General features: G+C 42.7%; 2 protein-coding genes across 2 annotated transcripts; one reads left to right on the top strand and one right to left on the bottom strand.

The window, feature by feature from the left end:
- The first annotated feature begins 446 nt into the window (after window positions 1–446).
- LOC136434935 (uncharacterized) lies at window positions 447–18,927 on the top strand. The gene is made up of 7 exons (XM_066428055.1): window positions 447–675; window positions 4,293–4,353; window positions 15,416–15,706; window positions 16,248–16,484; window positions 16,998–17,168; window positions 17,344–17,415; window positions 18,008–18,927. The coding sequence occupies exons 1-7, from the start codon at window positions 667–669 to the stop codon at window positions 18,925–18,927; spliced, it is 1,761 nt and encodes a 586-aa protein (XP_066284152.1). The 5' UTR covers window positions 447–666.
- LOC136434393 (pulmonary surfactant-associated protein D-like) lies at window positions 5,579–14,038 on the bottom strand. Its single transcript, XM_066427183.1, has 5 exons — window positions 13,996–14,038; window positions 13,645–13,734; window positions 7,773–8,429; window positions 7,130–7,574; window positions 5,579–6,910 (listed from the first exon to the last, which is right to left on the bottom strand). Exons 1-4 carry the CDS (start codon window positions 14,036–14,038, stop codon window positions 7,138–7,140), a joined length of 1,227 nt encoding a protein of 408 aa, XP_066283280.1. The 3' UTR covers window positions 5,579–6,910; window positions 7,130–7,137.
- Window positions 18,928–23,955: the final 5,028 nt, after the last annotated feature.

Raw genomic sequence — 23,955 nt, 5'->3', positions numbered from 1 at the left:
CGCAAAAGGCCAGCATTGTGCCGGCTTGTCGTATACGCGTAAAACCCGTTATATACTACTACAAAGTACGTCAGCATCAAAGTTTACAAGAAATCTGGGGGCGTAATTGTGGATTGGTATGCCAAAATGAAACCTAAACTAAATGAAAGCATTTCTGTCCGTCTAGAGATGTTTTTGACGGAGGTCTTCGAAATAGAACAGGGGGCGTGGCTTGGGGATCGGTCTATTGTAACCACATGAAATAACTTGATATAGACGATTTTTGGTCGTTCTATTCGTTTGAGTGACGTCATCATATCACGTGATAATTCCTAAAAAGCTGGACATTTGACATTATTATCATGCATAATGATAAAGTAGAGGAATCAACCTTTAAAAAAAATCAAGTCACCCTTTGTTCCTCTGTTTGGTACCAAATGGTTATTTTGCAATTTGAGGGACCTGGCCCATGGACTATTGTATTGGAGAGTCAGGATCGGTCTATTGGGGTGTACACAATGTGGCGCCACATCACGCGCAGCCGCAGGGCACCATGAGCCCTGGCCTTAGCCCAAGGTCTAAATAGTTTGCAGCCGCCATGACACTAGAACGCAAACCTCCATGTTTGTACGGACCGAGACGCCTTACTCTTGAACCTGACGTCCACCTTTCACATCAACCAGTGAGATGAGTCAAGTAAGTACACTAAAGTCTTCTGGGTGAAAAGTGTTGTTCACTCTTAAATGTCCCATGTTGCGATACAGATTTTGGAACGCATTTCTTTGTTTGCCTGGTAACTTCAACCACACTTAGGCCTTTTGGAACACTTAAAAATGATAATAACATCAGAGAGATGAGTGAATGAAGTACAGCGAACACTACCTGGGGAAAGTTATTATTTTACATTTTGTTCACTTTTAAATGTCTCATGCTGCGATACTGATATTGGATACATATATGCCTGGGAACTTCAACCACGCCTAGAACCTGGCCTTTTGACAAGAAAAATAACAATAACATCGTAGTAGCATGAGATGCTTGAGGCTACAAAAAAAGAGATCCCCCCACTAATTTCGCTAGGTGACCTCGGTACGACAGATTTGACAGAGTTCGCAACAAATTTAATACTTACAAAACGAACCTTTTAACGTTTTTTTGTCTTTTCAGTCACACTTTTACATGTTGTATGATATTCCAATAATAATGTCAAGGATTACACAAATCTAATTAAGGTCGCATCGAGGTCGTCTAGTAGAATTAATGGGGGCTTTAGCACCAACCAACCAACCAACCAACCAACCAACCAACCAACCAACCAACCAACCAACCAACCAACCAACCAACCAACCAACCAACCAACCAACCACCAACCAACCAACCAACCACCAACCAAACAACCAGCAAACCAACCAACAAACCAAGGCAGTGATTTTCAAGCAACAATAGTTGAAAAGTTTTTCGAAGGGCTTGATGTGTCCATGAGCACAACGGTGGAGTTAGATAACATGTCATGGAAATGTGGGAGTAACATCTCCCATCTACCAGGGTACATAATTCCGCTACCCTGTCCAAACACTGAAACAGATCTCCAACCCAACGTTCACAGTACAATGCACTACTGTATTTCTAAGCTGTGCATACCTGGGGGTGCTGCACGAGAGATCTCTCATGCCCACTATTTTTCAAAGTGGTGAATTTATGTAACCTGGCGGATTAATGTTAAGGGTGGTCATGTTGACACTGAGAAGTGACGAACAAAAAACCCGCGACGGTCTACTTAAATAATCTCGTGAAAGACGAGTACATCGTCTGCGGTACACAGTCACACAAGTCCTTAAAAAGGCCTGCACAAACTGGTACGAAAATCATTCTTTCTTTCTTTTTATCTGATGGGAGGGGGGTACTAATAAATATACACTGTTTCAATTGACGATTGAAAAACCTAGTTAGTATTCTGTGTGTGTCTCTGTAGTACCGGTCCGACAAGTTGTCCCGTTGGGACGCTGCGCTTGACGTGCGGTGCCTTAAGGTGGATTTGGGGGGTTTGCATGTGACGTTTGCAGCTAGTCGCCATGTTGCCAGCTTGTATCTGGAAAAAGTCCAGGTTAAGGTAGGCCTTTTTAAGGCGTAGCTTGGCGTCGTAGGTTGCAACTGCTGCAAACTGTGCACAGGCCATTGCCGTATAATCAGCTACCTGAGTACCTAAACTTCTTAAGCAGAGAGTCTGAGTCTCACACTTATACAACCCGACATATGTATTTCGAATCACTCTTTACGATTGCCGAAAGTTAAACTGGAATCTGGGAAATGTAAATTCATGTACAGAGGTGCAGAGAACTGGAATACACCACCACTAGATGTTAACCCTATCTAGGAGGGGGGGGGGGGCAAAAAGTACCCGCGCCAACTTTGACATCGTATAACTGCCAAACGACGTATGGTAGGACAAGCAAACTTGGTGACTTTTCCTAAAATTAAGTTGGCAACGGGTTTCTGAAGGGCGTTTTATGCAAATTTCACTAATTTCGATTTAAACATAGTTGTTTCCAATGTTTTCTTGCTCAACCACACTAGCTTCCTACATGTATATATAGAATACAACACGGGGTATTCCGTATCACCCGAGGTTCCAGCCCGACCGCGGGTCGGATCGCCCGACGGCCGTAGGCCGGAGGGCGATCCGACCCGCGGGAGGGCTGGGACCGAGGGTGATGCGGAATACAACGTGTTGTATTTTATTTATGTCATACCTTGGCCATACCCACCCGAGAAAACACACATTTCAATGCGGAATGCGCCAGAAGTTGAGGGAGTTTTGTGTCCTCGAACAAGAAACTGTAGCAACATTGATTCCAATCTCCGAATCCGGTATTCGAATTTCCGACGGCCGCGCAACCGACGCGTTCGAAATGCGTTTGAAATATTCTATGGAAGCCTGTGTGATAACCCTCCCGAACCCTATGTGATCCGGATAGTTATCACACGGTCCGGAACACCCGTATCAGGCCCAGGCATGACATAAAACATCATATGTGATTTAATGTAACTGTCATGATTCAATATTCATAAATTATGCTAATTTGATGACGTCATCGCTCAAAATCCAAGATGGCGGACAAAATCATTATTTTATAAATCATTTATAAACAGGCTTTTTGCCTTTAAATTCGTCATAACCTGGAATTTTCTTAACTAGAAACATTCAGATTAATGTTTATCGTCTATTTTGATTGTTATTTGGGGTCATAAATGGAAAAAATGTATTTAAAAAAAATTCAAAATGGCCGATCCAAGATGTTGGATCCCAGGGGGTCGCTAACAGCACATGACGTCATTTTTCGACGTCATTTTGACGTCAACTTAGTCACCACTGACGTCAAATGTCTTGGCATACCTTTACATCGATAATACGCACTATTTTGTCTAATACTTTTAGATATTATGGGGATTCCCTATCTAGGCAATAAAATCACATCGATGACGTCATAATTACTTCATATTACGTCATAACGTCACCAAAGTTACAGGAATTATAAAACTTTACGTGAACATCACTCCCTGCAAATTTGGTGATGATAGAGCATACCGTTCGGAAGTTATGAGGGGGGGGGGTCGAAAGAGCTCCCCCCCGTCCAAGAAGTCTCAAAAAAGCCCGGTCTAGATAGGTTAAAACCGTTTCATTCATGCAAACATTGAAAACACTGTGCAAAAGAATTGTGTGACCCCTGACCTCCAATCCTTACCACTTGGCACGAAATGGACTATGACTATGGATACGATATTGTGTTGACGTACAAATATGTTCTGTTATGTAAATATCAGTGTATTGTTTGTATATGCGTACCTAGGGCCTCCCTGAAAAATCAGTGCCATGCCACTGAGGAAGCAAAAAGAATACAGAAATAAGAATAAACAAATAAATAAATTTGGGCAGTGGGTTGTTATCCACTGTGTCTATGGCATGGTATTGGAAGGCTGACCCCGGCGTCCTCCTTCCACAGCCTTTTACCTCCCCAACCAAAGCCAGGTACTCATTTTACACCGGGGTGCAGTAAGGAAAGTTGGGTGAACCGCACAACGTTTAGCCAGGAATCGAACCCGTGATCACACGATCTCGTGTAAGCTACCCTACCCATTTAGCCATTCCACGCCACTGAGCCAGGAAAATGCTGACGTAAAAAGTGCAGATTTGTATGTGTATGATTGTGTATGTGTATGTGTACAGTATGTGTATGTGTGTACCTGCTGTTGCGTACTATACATATACCTGTACACGTGCAATCTTAGATGATAACTACTTGATTGATTTATAGGTTCCCACCATGGACACTGATAAAGAGCGCGGTGGTAGAGATAGCAGACGATCCGAGGCCCGTGAGTAGGTTTGATTCTCTTAACGTCAACTGTTGCCATGGTCGTTCTGCGCCATGGCCTTATTCTTATCTGTAACAATGCGTTATACATGGCTGTCTGTCTGTCTGTCTGTCTGTCTGTCTGTAAAAACTTTTTTTGGCTGGCACGTTGAGATTGGTAGCATGATCAACTTGCAGCATGGTTATGTAGGTATCGCCGCCCATTCAAACGTGTCCCAATCACTCCCACCATCTCTTGATCTGTTCAACAAATCAATCGTTTAGTTGTTTTCAGCATTTAATTTGTCACCCCCAAAGTCTCTGTGCCTGCATGTATAGCTAAGATTATAATCATGTTGGTAGCTGGACAACCAATGACATTAGCATGGATAAATGATATTTGTGCCCTTACCAACATTTCTCAATCACGCCCACCTTCCATTGATGTGTTGTTGTTTTCAGCAAACAAATCTGTTTGCTATTTTAAAGCATTTAATTTGTCTCTCCCTCAATTTTTTTGTTTATCCATGAGTTTCTGGGATCATAACAATATTTTCAACAACCTTCACCGTAGATATTTCTACTGTCCACGTCGTTCTCATTTTGTTTGCAATACCCATTTTGATTTTATCTACTACCTCTACATCTGGGGCCAGGCGTATTCTGTACATGATTAAAAATACGTATACGGAATTTCTTTCAAATCTATTGTTTATAATCCCCATTGTATATTGTGGTTCTCTTTACTTGCTTACTTTGTTTCATGATTTTGTGTACCTTACACATCATTACATAGAGGCATTCTTCATTTCTAATGACTACTTCATTCTTTTCTATTTCTGTTTATGATTCTTATGTCAATTTTATCTATTTTCTTACGCTCTTTTTGTATTGGGCGCCCGATGAACCCGGAAGGACCCCGACTCTTTTCGATAAGTGTGGTGGGTTACTTTCGTGCAAGAGGGAAGTCCGTTTTACGTCCCATTCGAGGGACGCCCCTAATCGAAGCTAGGTACTCATTTTCATTTGAATGAACTGGAGAAATTCGTAGTAAGTGCCTTTCCCTGGGGCAAAACGTCAACAGGACAAATCGGGGGACCACAGATTCGAACCCAAGTCCTCTGGGTTTTGGGCCAAACACCCTGCCACTGCTTCACCACGCACGACGCCACATATCGCTGTTTCTTAAACCTAAGAAACGTATTGAGACAAGTTGACTTTGGATGACAATTTTCAGACTTAGACAGTTACATTTGAATATGCATTACTTTATTGGCGTTTATAATCTTGAGTACATACATTATTTAGCATTTGACATTGAATATATATCCCAAATGTCGATATTAGTTTTAAAGTCGACTTAGTTAAGTGCTGTAGAGCAGACTCTTTGCTCACAATGTAATATTGATATCATAATAAAACACGAAATTGATACTCAAAGGACACAAAGCACTCGACCATAGTTGCTCATGACGGAAATCAAACAATTACATTCTTATAATATCATAAGTTCCAGAAGCAACAGAAGGCATTTCATATTTTTTCTCAATTAATACTTGTCACATTTACATCATGCATATTACACAATCTAATATTCAAAACCCTTATGATAATAGAGATTATTTGAATTAAAACGCTTATCGAATAAAAAGCTGTGCTCATATTCCACAGAATTTTGCCCCTGACTTTGGCTTTCAGACCACGACATTTTGTCACTTTTCTAAGGACGAGTCATCCTTTCAAGGTACAAGAAAACGTACTGAAATCTTTGAAATGCATTCTACCGTTACTACCTGAGGGACACTGCATGAGAGTTCCTCTGTGATAACAATCCAGCAAATATCTTAACACTAGAAAATGGACTCACAGAATTTTCAACGAGATCTCTGGTCTTCTTCTTCGGAATAACTGACCGCCTTTATCCCACTGCTTACGTCACACTTCTGTAAGGTCACGTGTTCTGGGAATCTGGTAAGTTCTGTTGAAGAAGACCAGGGGTCTGGTCGGAAATCCGACGCATTTTCCATTCTCCTGTGTTGGAAAACAGCTGGACCTTCTCATTAAACGTCTATTGTTTATTTATTATGCTTCTCCAGCAAAGTAGAAGGTATGGCAGAAAAGGTGTTCTTTGGCCAAGGTCACCTTATCAAGGCCGCCATACCAAAATCATAACAAACTAATACAACAATAATCAATACATATTGATAAAATACAGGTAACAAGGAAAGTAGATCAACATAGAACTCACAAAATAAATCAGCTTAGCAACATATACATACAAAAGTTGTTGAAACAAATCAGCACAATAGTCATATAAGGTAACATGCAGCCGGATAAAATTAGCGTGTTTTCGTTACAGACCTACTTTACACTGGACTACCATTTCTGTATTATACTCTATGAACTAAAACAAAACAGAAGTCATGGTGACCTTCAGAAAACAGGTTCCTTACGTAACCTCTAGATTTGGTCTCAGCCTTCAGCATTTTCCTGTCAGCTTCATTGAAGATAATCAGAGAGCCGTTTACAGCCCTGCTTCGCTGAGAGCTTGGTCTGTTGTGTAGGTCCGAAATGTCGGCCTGCAAATGTATGAACTACCGTCAGTAGAACCAGGAATATCCTTGACATGTTTTGCGATTGCAACAGTAATGATACGTAAGTAAAACAGCCGAATCAATCAATATCTAACTATCAAAATTGCAGACAAACAGATGCGGTTAAGTTTACTTCCGAAGGCAACCTGCCACCGGAACCTGCCTGTAAATGAATACTAGAAAATCTACATTAATGTTACTTACTAGATAGATTACTTGTATTGGCATATGAAGGGTTGTCCACGGGAGCATGATGCGTCGTTCCACTTGTCAGGTTTCCCACTTGATCGGAAATAAGCGACGCAATCTTCACCGCCCTGATAGTCATCTGGTTGTCCCGGAATACCTCGTTGCCTCGGAAGCCACGCGTTGTAGTCGCCAAGAGGTGTGCCATCCACCCACTCGAAGCGCCCTTCTTCGCGCTGATCGTGCAGACCAAACCAGACATTGACGCTCCGCCGTATGCCTCTCCTCCTGACAGCCGCTGAAAGGAAACGATTGGTCTGCTGGTTGCGGGGCATGGCAAGGGTACCGCCTTCTTGACGACAGGTCTCGGCCGCTTCATTAAAGGTTTTCTTCATCTTAAAAACCTTGTAGCAGATTCCAGATTTCACGAGGAATCTCGGCCAATTACCAGAACATCGGGATACTGGAAAAAGAGTAGCAGACATTTAGAAATAGAAGTCTGGTATTCGAATGGGCGTGAGAGAATCAATGTCTCTTATTGGAATCAGTGTACTTCCCTTGGTTGTCGTTGGCTTTTACGGATGACGAAAAACTCGAAAAAACGAGTATTCTTTTGAAACGCATATCAAACGTTGTATAAATGATACTAAAGAACACCAACCCTGTTGTACTGGTGCCCCAGCAGACCTAGTGCCAGCCGGCCCCATGGGGTCCTTCTCTCCTGGTGGCCCGGCAGATCCAGCTAGCCCCATGGGCCCCTTCCCTCCGGGAGGCCCGGGTGGTGCGGCAGATCCAGCTAGCCCAATGGGCCCCTTCTCTCCGGGAGGCCCGGCAGATCCAGCTAGCCTCATGGGCCCCTTCTCTCCGGGAGGCCCGGCAGATCCAGCTAGCCCCATGGGCCCCTTCTCTCCGGGAGGCCCGGCAGATCCAGCTAGCCCCATGGGCCCCTTCCCTCCGGGAGGCCCGGGTGGTGCAGCAGACCCAGCTAGCCCCATGGGCCCCTTCTCTCCTGGAGGCCCGGGTGGTGCGGCAGACCCAGCTAGCCCCATGGGCCTCTTCTCTCCGGGAGGCCCGGCAGATCCAGCTAGCCCCATGGGCCCCTTCTCTCCGGGAGGCCCGGCAGGTACAGCTAGCCCCATTGGCCCTTTCTCTCCGGGAGGCCCGGGTGGTGCGGCAGATCCAGCTAGCCCCATGGGCCCCTTCTCTCCGGGTGGTGCGGCACACCCAAAGGGTCCCTTCTCCCGTTCCAGCTCGGTTATTCGCAGCTCTGTTCGCGCGGTGAACTTGCCAAAGTCCTCAGATAGACTGCTAAACCTTACTGTATCAAGGAAAAGCAAACAATAACGTGTCCAGTGCGGTATAAAAATTCAACTACAAAGATCTGCAAAACAGTACAGTGATTCGTGCAGTAAGTTTGCCACGTCCTAACTTTTATTGTATCAACGAAAAGTCTTCATGATATGACGCGGGCTGGAATTAATCTGCAAAGAGGAAACAACAATGAAACGATTTGCTAATTATGGTTATTCTCTCGTGAAATTGACTACTTGATAGCAATGGAGAGGAGAAAAGTTAAGAAACACAGGGAAATGGGAAATGCAATCAAACTACTCTATTTAGTTGAACTTTTATGTTGAATAAAATTGATTAACAACAACAGCGACAGCAAAAACAACAGGGATAACAAAACAACGATTAATCTTAAAGCAAGAAAAAATACTAACCAGCAAAATATGGCTGTAGTAAGATTGAGGCCACAACGAACACAGTGCCTGTGGCTTGCCACAGTTTCTTGAAAAGACCGGAACATTTAGTCTTGTCGCCAGTGTATACTCCATAGGCTGGCATTTAAAAACAAACAAGAGAAATCTTTGTCAACACATCAAAATAAATGTGTAGGTGATCCCTATCTATATAACGCATATTTGAAAACAATCTAGAAAACAAGTACCACGTCCACCAGTGGATGCGTTACGGACAAGAGTTTGGAGACCTCAAATCTCCATGAAATATATATTATGCAAATTAGGCCCACATTTGCATAATTTGTATTCAACTACTAGTATGTTCACTGTCACATAACTTCCAAATGCCAAAAGTTTGAAATTTCAGTTATCTACCATTATGGAATTACAGTATTTTCTCATTAATTATGCAAATTAGGTCTTCATTTACATAACTTTTATCTATCAATGTCCCTTTCTTTCTCAGTTACATATGTTGCATTTTTGAACTGTCTTGACATTGAATAGAGTGGGTTCATAGAATTTCCTCATTGATTATGCAAATTCGATTCTGATTTGAATTATCACCATTTCATTATATCAAGTAACGCTTATCCACATATCAAAAACAGGTATACAGGTTTGGCTGTATATCCCTTTGTGGTTTGACCACCAGCTGTTGGGCCCCTGGGGAATATTCGACCCAGTTTCGCTACTAAGAGGTGTGAGCTGCCACAGCATGCCTAGAATGGAAATATAGATTTTCCTCATTACTTATGCACATTCAGTCCCAATTTGCATAATTTGCACTTCATTGTGTACATCTCTGTCCAAACGTTCAGGGGAAAAACCCTCCTAACGTACGCACCCCCTCTCCAGCATTTCGGTGGATAGTTTAAGAGGTTGACATATGAATGATCATCCTTCCGATGATGTTTACAAACTTAAAGGCTTACCAGTGTTCTCGCCAGGTTTTTTTCACAGCATCGGGGCAGGGGTTCGGGGGCTGCCTAAAGCCCCCAACGGGGTCCAGGGGCAGAGCCCCGGTGGGGGGAAGCTCTTGCATTTTAGGCTATTGAGAAGGCTTTTTTCAGTTTTGAGGGTCAATCAACTTCTCCACATGACCTTGACATGCAATTTTTCTGGTGAAAGACAACTTGAAACTCAGAAACAACAATATCAATAGTTTATTTACTAAATTTAGCTACTCAACAATATCAACAGTCGATACCAGTTTTCCTTTTTATCTCCATGAAAAATGGAGATATTGTTTTTGGCGTGTTTGTGTGTGTGTGTGTTTGTGTTTCCGGTCTCTTGTAGTCAGTATAACTCAAGAACCTCTTGATGAATTACGATGATATTTGGTATGTGGGCGGGTGTTGTGAAGCCGAAGGTCAGGGTCGATTTTGGGCCCCCTGGTATGTGACCTTGGTACTGCAGCAGAACTTTAATTTTTGTATCTTTTGACCTAAACGTGCTGTGGTCTTGATTTTTGGGTGGCATATAGCTTGTGATGTAATAAAGAAGTGGTGTAGGTTTGGGTCCCCTAGCAGCTTTCTCTGGAACTGCAAGGGCATTTTTGTGAAAATCTTCTAGGGAGAATAACTGAACAAAGGAACAACAGATTTCCATGATATTTAGTATGTAGGTAGCTTAGATAGAGATATACACAATGAAGTACAAATTATGCTTATTGGGACTTAATTTGCATAGCTAACGAGGAAAATCTATATTTGCAGTGTTTTCCATTATCAGACTCAAATACATGTAACATATGTAGTTTATGGAAAGTGGATCATCAACAGGTACCAATTATGCAAATAGATTCCTAATTTGCATAATTAATGAAAAGCACATGACTGTCCATATCTCACCTAATTGGAAAATTATAGGACTATCAATATGATACTTAGTATGCAGGTAGCTTAGACAGAGATATACATAATGAAGTGCAAATAATGCTAATTGTGACTTAATTTGCATAGCTAATGAGGAAAATCTATATTTGCAGTGTTTTTCCATTATCAGACTCAAATACATGTAACATATGTAGTTTATGGAAAGTGGAGCAGCAGCAGATACCAATTATGCAAATAAATTCCTAATTTGCATAATTAATGCAAAATACCATAATTCATCTAATTGGAAAATTATAGGACTGTCAATATTGCAACATGTAAGGTATATAAAGGTGTTAATGACTAAGCATATAGTATGCAAATGTGTAAGTCATTTGCATGAATAGAATTGTTCATGGAGATTTGAGGTCGTGGAACTCTTGTTTTGGCTGTGTCCGGCTGTCCTAAGTAGAAGCGCAACAATCGTCGCTGTCAGAAGTTCTCTTCGGTGCGAAATAGGAAGCGATATTCCTGGTATACTACGCTTCAACGCAGGCATGTTTCCAGAAAAATTGCCGCCGAGGCGATCTTCCCTCGGCGGTCGGCGGCGAAAGTCCTAATACGAAAGTCCCTTGACGCGGCATTTAAAGAACCTTGGCCCGTCTAAGAAATCGCGTCACCCCCCTCCCCCAAATATATACGCCGCCGGCCCTTTCCAGGAAGCCGAAACCGCTGTTCTGCGTCTTTCAGATAACATGGAACTTCCGTCTATTAAAAACTTTGTACAAGCATCGCTGTGGGAAAGTTCAGGGAACGTAACATCGCCATAGGTTCGCTGTTAACTAGCACACGGAGATCCAACTCGCGCGTTTTCCCACAAAGTTGCCGCTGATTGACAGTCGGCAGCCTCTGATGACAGTCGCGACCATGGCGACGTCGGCGGCAGAAAGTCTACTAAAAGGAAAGTCGGCGGTTTGTGGGCGGTGCCACAAATTTGCAGTAGCCGAATTGTCCAATCATAGCGAAGCTTATAAATAAGTTGAAACTTTATCTTCCTCTCTTTGTAAAAATGAATTTTCTGTGCACTGATTCGCTGTTATGGATGGGAAAATGACGTAACATTGCTCTAGAAATTTGTCAGAAATACAGTTAAGAATTAATTCTATTCCCGCGCTGACAGAGAAAGGAATCTTTTACAAAGAACAGCTTCTGTGTTGGTCAACTGCGGACTGTTAACTTCCAAATAAGGAGATTCCCCGGGAATCTGATACATTTACGGCTGTTCTAATAGTCGGGAACCGCCCCGCAGATTGTGCACATGGAGACCTACTCGGCTATTGTTTACGTTTTCGCGCGATGCTGCCAGCGGCACACGAGCCGCAATGGGATTTTCCCGGGTGGGAGGGGCGGCGAGACAAGATCGGAGCGGTGGGTCGGGGTGCTAATTTAGTAATTGGCACCTCCCTTGGAGCTGATAGCTGGATGGCTTCCTGCGAAACAGCGGAGGCACGTGCCTTTGCATTTTTACTACGGTATTTTTGTCTTTTTTCGCCGCTACGCTGGGTGAAAAAACAGCATAGCGAGTGATTTACAGCGTCGGTTTGTCGGCCCACAGCGTAGCGGCCCGCTATGTTCAACTTACTGAGAAAATGTTTCTGGGTAGAAAATATCAAACAATTTAGATATATGTATTATCTATTCTTTATTACTGATTGATTGTGTGGTAGCATTCCACACTTCATTTTCATGAAGATGTACCGTACTCTCATGCTGATATGCGATTTTTCCGACGAAGAACCCCTCCTAACGTACGCACCCCGACTTTAGCGTCAGCCTGGAGCACCTGCTTGCAACTTGAAAAGTTTAAAAAGTGCGTACGTAAATAGGAATTTTACGGTATTCTCCTTGGAAGATTTTGACAAAAACGCCAATGCAGTTTCAGTGTCACATACCAGGGGGCCCAAAGTCAACCTTGACCTTTGTTCTCCCAACACCTACCCACATACCAAATATCATTACAATCCATCCAGACGTTCTTCAGTTATGCTGACTTTAATCATCCAGACAGACACACAAACACGCACGCGAACACATATGCAAACACGTTCAAAACAATATCTCTATGAAACAATCTCCATTTTTCATAGAGATAACAAGACTTCGGAGACCTTATATCATGAACTGTTCTAATTATGGAAATGAATTCTAGATCTACTTACTCTATTCTTGGTCATGTACACCGTACAAACTTACACATGTCACGATGTTGACATTCCAACCATTTACCACAGAATTATGGCACTTTTGCATTAATCATGCAAATAAGAATTAGTTGCATAATTGATATCTATTAATGTTTCAACTGTCATTAGATATATGTTACATGAATTGAGTCCCAATTCGCGTAATTTGCACTTTATAATGTGCATCTTTGTCTAAACTACCTGCATACAAAACATCATAAAAGTCTTTAATTACTTTGTTCATTTATTCTCCTTGGAAGATTCTGACAAAACGCCCCTGCAGTTCCAGAGCAAGCTGCTAGGGGCCCGAACCTACACCACTTCTTCCTTACATCACAAGCTATCTGCCACCAATCAAGACCATAGCGCGTCCAGGTCCAAAGATATAAAAAAACGGAAGTTCTGCTGCTTTGTCAAGGGCACACACCAGGGGCCCAAAATCGACCTTAACTTCGTCTTCCCAACACCTATCCACGTACCAAATAGCATCGCAATACACCAAGAGGTTATTAAGAAGCTACCTACAAAAGTCAGGAAACACAGACACACACAGACACACAGACACACAGACACACAGACACACACACACACACACACACACACACACACACACACACACACACATCCAACACAATATCTCTATTTTTCATGGAGATAATAACCTGTTTATTTAATTTTCTATTTAAGACAAAAATTAGACAGGATTTTAAGTTATGCTCGCGTTTTACCTCCTCCGGGGACGTACAGAGGGTTGGGTGTGTCCGCAGCGGCATCCGAGCGTGCCCGCCAATTAGTCTGATATTGCATGGGTGTGGCGCCTGGATAAAAATCATAAAAAAAGCATTAGTTAGAAATAAGAATATATGGCGTCATTCCAAGTTCCAAACTGGTGAATTAAGCCTAATTATTGAAGCCTTTAAATTTGCCATCAGGGGTGTCATGAATAAGAGACAAAAAAAGAGACGAAAACAACTCATTATTTCCTGCATTAAAAATTATGATTTTATACCGAAATACAGCAAGAAAAACGGTCGAAATTGAAAATGAAAAATCTAACAAATTAAGAGAAAACCTCTTACCTTCAGTGTCACCAGTCTTGCGCTGCTGCTGCCCTCCCGACATGATGCCGTTTTTCAGGTTGCTGGACAGCAAAAACACGTCCAACACCAGGTAAGGTGATAATGAAAGCTCATCAGGTAAGGTGTTTGTCCACTAAAGCGAGTCCTGACTAACGCCCACGTAGCAATTACATACATCTTGACTAAATGAATTCTTCTAGAAAAGGAGCGAGTCCTGACTAACGCCCACGTAGCAATTACATACATCTTGACTAAATGAATTCTTCTAGAAAAGGATGAAGGCAAAATGAATCTCATAAAAAACAATATCCCAGCAGCCAAGTATTACATAACGTTACTAATAAGTCTAGGAGCTGAAAAAAAGATAGATAAAAGCAAGCCATACTGGGTAAACAACAAGCGTGGTCCTTTGCAAGGTTGGTTGTCATAAATCAATGCAAGATATGATTATTTCGGTCGCTAGCACTACGTATTGAAGTTATCGAAAACAATCTGCGAATACCACCATTTTAGTTTCACAATAAAACAAGGTATTCTTGATTGTGTGCATGAATGCATTTCTTCACTGTGTAAACAGTTTTTAACGAGTGTTGCGTAAATAAGTAAATTGCATTTTTGAAAGAAAACGTTTATGCAGGCAATGTTTCTTTGATATTGTACCAGACTTTTACAGTCAACAAAAGTCACTTTTCTCATGTGCTCCACGATTGTTTTAAAAATAGCCACGCACGAAGTGTAATCGGTACCCTGTCGTCAGAAACCTAGGGCTGTTATATGATGATGATATGTAATTGATGTAGAAATAAAGATAGCCATCAATATTGAAAAAAAATCTGTATGTATCGATGAACTGGTAATTTTGTTCTTTGAGCAAAATTTTCGGGAAAATCGGATAGGACTGTTTTTCTGGAGATTATAGCATGTCTTGTAATTGTAGTCCATTAAATGTGAAGATATGGTGTTGATAAACATTACATGTGTGCATCGATCGCTTCCTGCCCATCTAAGCTGACTATCATATGAATATATAACTGCGAAAACACAAACAGCCAGACCAAAAACAATACCTCCCTGCGAATTAGTAGTCTCTTCTATTGACCCAAATACCTGAACTGTCATCTGTGGCAGCAACTTGTTATGTCATCTCTGAACTTTACTTCCTGCCTCTCTGGGAGGTATGACCTTTGGCACTCACAAGCATCCTGTCACTCTATTGACGGTGGATCCAAATGGCCAACGACACACAAACCAACCCAAAGAAGCAAACAAACAAATAAACACAAATCTACTGTACAGCTGAGAAAAAAAACACGAGAAGCACCCCTCTATGTTCGTTTTTTACTGCAGACACATTTTTTACTTGAAGACAGATTTGATTTGTATGATCAGTGTATGATTTACAACCATCTTTCTTCTACAGGTTTGTCTGATTCGCTTGAATTTTTAGACAGACAATCGTCCCTTCAGATAAAACAGTCCAGACAGTCGAACGAAAGACTCATCCAAGAGTACAGGAACAACGACAACAACAACCTCCCGAAGCAACGGTGGTCCCAGGGACAGGTCACACAGATTAATAACAGCTACAGAGACTCTGGGAATTATTCACAACCAAAATATATCGTGCAAGACATGAACACAACTACTGTAGAAAGACACGACGACCCGGAAAAGTCGGTCTTCACATCGTTTCCTGGCTATGTTGCAGATGGTGAGAAGGACTTGTTTTGCAATCGTTGAAATCACACGCCAAAATATAATCTGAAGAAACTTGGTTGAAGTTGACAAACACGCAGACGACTTCACTTGAACGTCCATGTGTTGGTAGAACCTGAATCAGAGTTGAACTGTATTGCCAACACGAAAGTTCGACTTACCGAAATTCTACCAATGACTGGAGCTGATGTTTACTTGGAAATGACAGGCAGTTCAACTTTGATTCAGAATGACTTCTACTTAAAATTTGTAGGTCCAATGTTTTCTGTGTTGGCAATTGCAGTTCAACTTTGATTCGGAACATACAGTCTGTTAATATTTCTGTAAATGCAGAAATATTCCGGATGGTTTTATGTTCGCTCTTTACGGGGAACTCATTCCATTGTGTGACTGTAGCAATACTATTGTTTCAAAGTGAACTCAAAACAACCGCGAACACTCCATTTTCTCCCTACCGCGAAATTAAATCGCCGCAAACATTTCTGCAATTTACAGTATATTGTTTGTCCTAAGATTATGTTTACTTGCTCTTGAAGATACCAAGCATTGTTTATGGTATGACGCTGGTCAGACTGTATCGGATGGTACTGCTGGGCGGCCACTTTGGAGTCGATGGGCAGACGACTGGGTAGAACAGCTTGACGACATGAGCAAAGAGCCTGCTCCAGTCGTACGCCTGCAACCGATACGTATAGAGTTACAATCGCAGCCAATGGAAATGCCGGTTGAGCGAATGACCCAAAGCAGTGACCCCAACACCAGCCTGAGTAGTGGTTAGTATCTCTACCTTGTCTTTTCAGATTCAGATGAAAGTTTATCTGTGACAATAACCAACATTATAGAGATCTATTCGTGTTTTCTTCGTACACAAAGTAAAACTCATCCCCATTAGCTTTCCATTGGTCCTCTCATCCTTGTCGAGTTGTAATGACCCGACGCCTATGTCACGTGACCTGAACGGGGGCCGATGCCGACTGCCAAGCACCTTTGACCCGTGACGTCACAATTCCGTTAAGGTCGCGTGAGATTGGCTTCGGGTCATTGAACTTGACAACAACCAGAGGACTGATCAAAAGCGAATACAATCCCTACAATATTTTCCAACATGTTAACACAAGATAATAGACTAACCGAATTTTTCGACCTGATTAGTATAAAAAACTTGACCTTATAGAAGTGTGACATGTGTGTCGTGTTAACCTTTAGTACCATGTTTCATACCCTGAAATGAGTTCTGAAAATCAGCAATAAAAACAACAACCTCAATGCAGTGTTTTCCCTGTCAGGAGATGTCCCCATGGCGATGTCTCACTGGCTTGAAGAACAGGACTGGAGGAGACAGTGTGAGAGAGAGGAGCACCTCGTTCGTATGGATACTAGTAGTTATCAGACAGAAGTTATCACAGACCAGCAGCCGAGAGACCACAACAGTCACGTCGGCACACGTCGTAGAATCAGTTGAGTAGTTAACAATTTTAAGACGGCTATGTTCTTTCTGTTCGACTACCCTGGGATGTCAGCTCTCTCAATGTTCGAAAAATAATGTTCTGTGCGCCAAGTTCTTCCCCTTGCCCCAACCTCATTTGCCAGCTGGTGTATCATTGAATCACTATGGTTGTTCTCCATTTACAGAATCAGCTGGCCCGGTGATGTCAGGAGCTTCACGATTTGGATGGACGACATCGGACGAGGAGGGCGACAGAGGTAAGGGGTACTAAATACTTTTATTCAGCCTTTTTATACCATTTGTACTCAACCAAATCTCTTATTCAACGTTTCGATGACCGTCTGTCACTTTTCTCGGGGTAATTCTGACTGGTTTACCTTACACTGCAGCTATATGTGTCGCTGCTTACAGTTTGAAACCGCATTCTAAACACTAAATCAACTATCTCTATACATATGTAGATACTTTACCGTTGGGACCACATTTGTAAGCAGCGACACCTATATGAATGTCGATACAATGTGAATCAGTCAGAATTGCACTGAGGAAAGTGATAGACAGTCATCGAAACATCGATTGAATAAAACACTTTGTTGACGGTAAGTCACGGAATAAAAAGACTTTGTGCACAGGTTGTGTATATAGTATTTCTATTCAGTGACTTACGGATCTGATGAAACTATTCACGGGTGTAAGAGGTGCTGTAGACCAAACGAGGTAGGATGATGCTTGCTGGCCAAATGTATAGCACCAGGATATCTAGCCAATATTCATTCTGTGGACAACCTTGGGATTGGAATGAAGGACTTTCTTTTACTTACAGTTGGATAAACAAATTTTCCCCCGCAGGACGGTCTCTATCGTTTGTCACTGATCCGAAGCGCTCCCTTCGACGCCAGTGGACGACAGAATGGGTAGGACAACCTGGCTACCGAAACGAAAGGAAATTGCCGTCCTCAAGAAGCCTGCCGCCGATACGCATACAGGGAGAGTTCCGACCGGTCAACCGTCAACGGAGTGATCCCTACTGGACAGGACAACTGGAGAACCGAAACGAAGGTTACAAATTTCCTTCCTCTCGGAGTCTGCCGCCGACACACAAACAGGGAGACCACCAACCGGTCAGTCGTCAACGGAGCGATCCCTACTGGACAGGACAACTGGAGAACCGAAACGAAGGTTACAAATTTCCCTCCTCACGAAGTCTGCCGCCGACACACAAACAGGGAGACCACCAACCGGTCAGTCGTCAACGGAGCGATCCCTACTGGACAGGACAACTGGAGAACCGAAACGAAGGCGACAGTTTTCCCTCCTCACGAAGTATGCCGCCATTACGGAAACAGGGACACGAACCGGTCAGTCGTCAACGGAGCGATCCGTACTGGAAAGAACAACTGGAGACCCGAAACGAAGGCGACAGTTTTCCCTCCTCACGAAGCCTGCCACCGATACGCAAACAGGGACACGAACCGGTCAGCCGTCAACGGAGCGATCCGTACTGGACAGGACAATTGGAGAACCGAAACGAAGGTTACAATGTTCCTTCCTCACGAAGTATGCCGCCATTACGGAAACAGGGGGAACACCAACCGGTCAGCCGTCAACGGAGTGATCCCTACTGGACAGGACAACTGGAGACCCGAAACGAAGGCGACAGTTTTCCCTCCTCAAGAAGTCTGCAGCCGGTACGCAAACAGGAACAGGGGGAACACCAACCGGCCAGTCGTCATAGAAGTGATCCGGGTACCCGCCAGAGAAATAGTTAGTGTTTCATTAATTGTCTTAAGTGTGTTAGAGTGATTTTAGGAAGATAACAGTGTTACATGGACACCACTAAGACTAATTCATTGCCGGTGACTTTATACATATCGGAAGCCGTAGTAAGAGGAGAAAGGGGCAGCACCTGCATCTGAGCGGTTAGATATGTACTCGATTCATTGACAAATGTTGTCTTCTAAGCTAATTGCATTTTAGATTATTTGAATATGTAGTAAATGTACAAGGATTTAGGACGACGTTGGCCTTCAAAAGGTTGCTGTTTTAAAGCTTCAGTGCAAAGCCATCACCAAGTCACTTTCTGCGATATCTGCACTTAGCAAAAATGAAGTACATGACATGCATAATTACTTTGTTCAGGCTCGAATGATTCCTACGGTGCGCCCATGACCGTGGCCAACTGGCTGGAGAACTGTGCTTGGAGTAGGCACAGCCACGTAGAGGGGTCCTGGAGATATCCACTACATCATCGAGAAGATAAGAACACACGCTGGCAGCCGAGAGACCGTCGCAGAGCCAGTTGAGTCCAGTTTGAAGATTTTATGACATTATTTTGTACGTTCTATTGAACTAATTATATGTTTGCAAAACCTTGCACACGTGGACAAACAGGTGCTGGGACGACAAAGTTCCGGAACAACCAAAGGTACACAATGTGACGAAATCATATGCAATTTTTTTTTCATCTCAAGACATTTGGGTTACCTCTTCAACTTATAGATGTTACATTCAGTCAGGTAGAGACAAAAGTGGACGACATTCAGTGTAATAAAGGAAATCAGATATGTCAAGACAAAGTCGATGTAATGCCATCCTTATATATTTCTATTTATAGCTCGTCACAATATCTTCTATCAATCAGAGTAAGCATTACGTCTATTGGCCCACGTCAGTGTTGTAAGGACCGCTCCTATTGGTTCCCGTACAGAATCAGCCGACCCTCTGTTGTCGCTACACATGGCTTCTCGCGTCGGACAGACACCACCAGACGACGAGAGCGGCAGAGGCCAGGGATACCGTACGTACTACTGTTATGCATTAATCTAGGTCTTTAAATAAAATTGTTATGATGTTCTTAGGTATGAGGAATAGTTCAACTATCATGTATGTACACGTTGCCATACATTGTGCCTGTTACAATTGTCGCGCAATACATTTCTTCTACTCACAATTGGTTTAAAATAGAGGTTGACTAGAGTGCTGCTTCTCCCCGCTAGAAATATCCGAAGTAGGTGACGGTTTCTGCAGCGAGAACACAATCCTAAACGTGGCAAAGTTTATATCCACCCTCGTCCCGGTTCATCACTGGTGTTGACTTAGCCACGTTTAGGATTGTGCTTTCGCCACAAAAGCGTCACCCTTGGCTACTCTACTTAAAGCGGTGAGAATCAGTACTCCAGTTAGAAGCCCCGAGGATGATGTCTGATAAACATCGAAACGTCAGCAGGTGAGACAGAACTGGTTGTGAAAATGAAAAAAATTCCAGTATCCTATAGCTATGTTGTACCAAACTGGTGAAATTATTTTCGGGAACAATGTCAGGTCCCGTGTCCGATTGTGTAGACATTCAAATTTGACTGGCAACTCTCAGATTTAACCAATGAGTTATCTCCCCTATAAATTCACTGGTTTAACCACCCAGCATGTCTGACAATACAGAGTCACGTGAGTGAAAAGTATTTTGAATACAGGGCATCCAAGTCCTAAGAGGCACCGATCTAGAAGCAAAAGAAGGTCTGATCCAGAGGTGCGTGTTAGAACAAAGACACCCGTCAACACTAATCGCAGACGCAGTCCACGACGTTACAGCACAAAACGCTGTGAGTATATCCGCGACTTTGTATTACTAGTAGTTCATACCATGAATTATTTCGGGTGTGGTTGCAATCACCATAAAAACACAATGCAGTAATATGACCATTTTGGTAACTGGCACTGCAGAAGGTGTCCCTGATCAACGTCGTCCTACATTGTATGTATTCGTAATTAGTTTCGTCAGTTAAGTCATTGAATAGAGAGACTCTTTGTACACAAGTGCTTTATTCAGGTGTTATTCTCATTTCACAACATTTAGGTCTATAAATTATGACACACTCATTTAAGTTTGTGACGGCACTGTAAACACCGCATTAACTATCTCTGTATATACGTAAATACTTTACTTTCGAGACCGCATCTGTTAGCAGCGACACCTATAGCTGCAGTGCAAAGTGAACCAGTCAGGAAGGTGACAGGCGCTTTAGTGCAATCTCTCCCATAGTTCTCATCACTGAAACGTCAGTTGAGTAAAATACTTGGCTGTGTACAAACGTTCTTTTCATTCAACGTCATCATATATTTGTCAAAGGATCAAAGTCATATTAGGAATATCTTTGCCATCGTACACAAATACTGAAGTACGATGGGGGGGGGGGGGGGTATCTCGAATATCTTTGTCACAAATGTGACAGCATTTCGGTGTCTCACTCCCACGTCTTTGTTCAGATCCTCAACCACCAAAGCAGGCTCCAGTGAAAGCAAGAGCAAACGATGGAGGAACTGAAAAGAAAGAGGAAAGCAAAAACCCCGAGGATGAGGCTATCATGGGATGGATGGACACTGTACTTTTGCGTTTTCGCACTGCCATGTCAGACGTCCGTGAGTATCAATCATCAAGGAGATAGATAAATCAAAAATACATGTTTTTCGATGGATGAGTTTTGAAAGATTAAAGTCAATACGAGCGTAGTATAGGGAAAAACAGGGATGTCCCTATAATTCAACTGGTACCGGCAGCCTCACAGTTGAGCTCCTGGTTCCAATTTGTTGGTAACCGGTTTAAATCCTGGGAAGGGCCTCTCGGTTGGGGCTGAAACCGTCTTTCGGAAGGGACGTAAAATGGGGTCCGTGTTCGAGGCGTGCCTCGAGCGCATTAACGGGGAAAGGATAGCAACCCCTCCCTGTAAAAATGTACACTGCTACTGAAACGGCAATTGTGGGGTCGTATGGCGTAACGGCAGGGTGTTCGGCCCAGAACCAAGAGGTCCCTAGTTCGAATCCCCCTGACGCCCTGAGATTACACGACTTTCCTCACTTCGCCCAGGTGTATAAAAATGGGTATGTTGTTATCTGTACGTGGCACTGTTATAAAACTTGAGTGAGGTGCCATGTCGTCCTTGTCTGTCAAAAACCGAAGTAAAAAAGAATTGCAAGGAACCTTGCTGAACTGCGTGTCACTGGACACTACGAGGGGAACAAAAAACAACAACATTGCAATACAACTAAAACTTTCAAAATTGGTTTTTGATGTCTCTCTCTCTGCAACATTAGTCGGAACTCGATTAGCAGGGGATCAAGAGGGCAATACACGTGTCAACTCAGACGGTCAACAGGATGACAAGCTTAAGAACAACGCACAAGAAAAGAGAGCTGAGACCCCAGGTGATTGCACGCTTAAATCAGTGGTAATGTCTAAATATACTTGAATATTCATCTCTTAGCTCTTGCCCAGGAATAGTATTGAGTGGACAGAAATCTGTACTGTTTTTCAGCTTCCCACTGGGCAATAAAAAATCGGTGCTGTTTTCCAGCTTTCCAGGAAAGTAGAAGAAGCTCTCTCGCTGCGGCACTGTTCGGGGCTCTGTTGCAAAGGGATGGGGAGGACGGTACCAAGACAACGACAAACTCAGCCGGTCGGCAGGATGGCAAGGAAAACGCACAAGAAAAGATCACTGACACTCCAGGTACAGATATTTCTTAGTGATGAGTAAACAGTCGGATAACTCATATCGAAGCTATTGTCCTGTAAACAGGGCATGGCATTCTCATGTAATAAAATATCATCATGACGATACTTGATTCCAATTTCGTCCAGATAACTGACGTTTTTCGGTCAATTAGAAAAATATGGGAGAATAAGCTATGGGAGAGAGTGAGTGAGTGAGACAAATATGTGGTAATACAATGAGGTGCGGATGGTTACCCGTGCATATCTCCTAGTCTAGTAGCTTGCTCATGTTTTGAGTCTAATCTCAGTTACGCATTTATTCTATTTAGGAGCCAAAAAATGAGAAGAATCGGCCATTTGGGGGTTTTCTTAGGTATGGAGGAGACAACGGTGTATCTCATCGTCAAGGTCATTGTTGCATCGTCAAGGTCGTGATCACAATGAGCTCATCATACACACACTGGTTGCCTTTCCTCTTATCGGCATCTCAAACCGGCCATGCGGACTTTTGAAAGTCTGAAGCTCTTTGTTCACAACCGTGATTTTCTCACCTGCCAACGTTTCGAGAAATTGCTGGCTGCCTCCACCGAGGTGTAATAAACTCTTTTCCGCATGGTGGCATTGCTTCTGTGACGCCATGAGTAGCACTATGTATATGGTGCCCCCCGTCTACCAACACCGATGAACTTTCAAGTACAGACTGTATTGGTTTTTAAAAGACAGATGACTGATTGAAGCAGGGAAAATAGCAAGGCTTATGGGAGGAATTTTATATGATGACTTTTTGTTGCATAGGACATACATATAGGTCCTTGGATTTTCCACAACGTGTCATTGACCAAAAACCGTCACGGGTGTTGGTGGAAACAGCTATCAGCCATTTCGCATAGCATTTATACAGTAAAATTGTGAATTAAAGCCTGTGTGCATTCGGTATCAGGGCACATGAATAAAAAATGTACATTTGTGGTCTAAACATGGATGTTTTGACGTAGTGTAATATATTTTACATGTCGTGCTAAACGTTTTTTTTTATTTCAAAGCACATTTTTGTCGAGCAATCAGTGTGTCTTACTGATATTCTGCCAACGAAATGCTGTTACGTATTACAGATTATGACATTAAGCTCGATGCCAACCGCACTGTGAAGATATTCCGTCAGAGATTATAGATTGTACACATCAGCATAATATCAAATTCGCATCCAATAATACACTGGTAAGACTAATAAATGAAATGAAAGTTGTCGACATGGGTAAATTTGTACATGGTGATAATCCGCCTCCCGAGAAATCAACACGTTTTCGACCTC

Source organism: Branchiostoma lanceolatum, chromosome 5 (genome assembly GCF_035083965.1).
Source record: "Branchiostoma lanceolatum isolate klBraLanc5 chromosome 5, klBraLanc5.hap2, whole genome shotgun sequence".
NCBI classification, from domain to species: domain Eukaryota; kingdom Metazoa; phylum Chordata; class Leptocardii; order Amphioxiformes; family Branchiostomatidae; genus Branchiostoma; species Branchiostoma lanceolatum.
This window is presented reverse-complemented; position numbering and strand designations above follow the sequence as displayed.

Coding starts and splice junctions, on each gene's coding strand:
- LOC136434393 (XM_066427183.1), bottom strand. CDS start 14,038: ATGTCGGGAGGGCAGCAGCAGCGCAAGACTGGTGACACTGAAG. Junction 13,735..13,995: donor CAAGACTGGTGACACTGAAG/GTAAGAGGTTTT, acceptor ATTTTTATCCAG/GCGCCACACCCATGCAATAT. Junction 7,575..7,772: donor TGGGGCACCAGTACAACAGG/GTTGGTGTTCTT, acceptor CTCTTTTTCCAG/TATCCCGATGTTCTGGTAAT.
- LOC136434935 (XM_066428055.1), top strand. Junction 15,707..16,247: donor TCCTGGCTATGTTGCAGATG/GTGAGAAGGACT, acceptor TTGCTCTTGAAG/ATACCAAGCATTGTTTATGG. Junction 17,416..18,007: donor GGACGAGGAGGGCGACAGAG/GTAAGGGGTACT, acceptor TTTCCCCCGCAG/GACGGTCTCTATCGTTTGTC.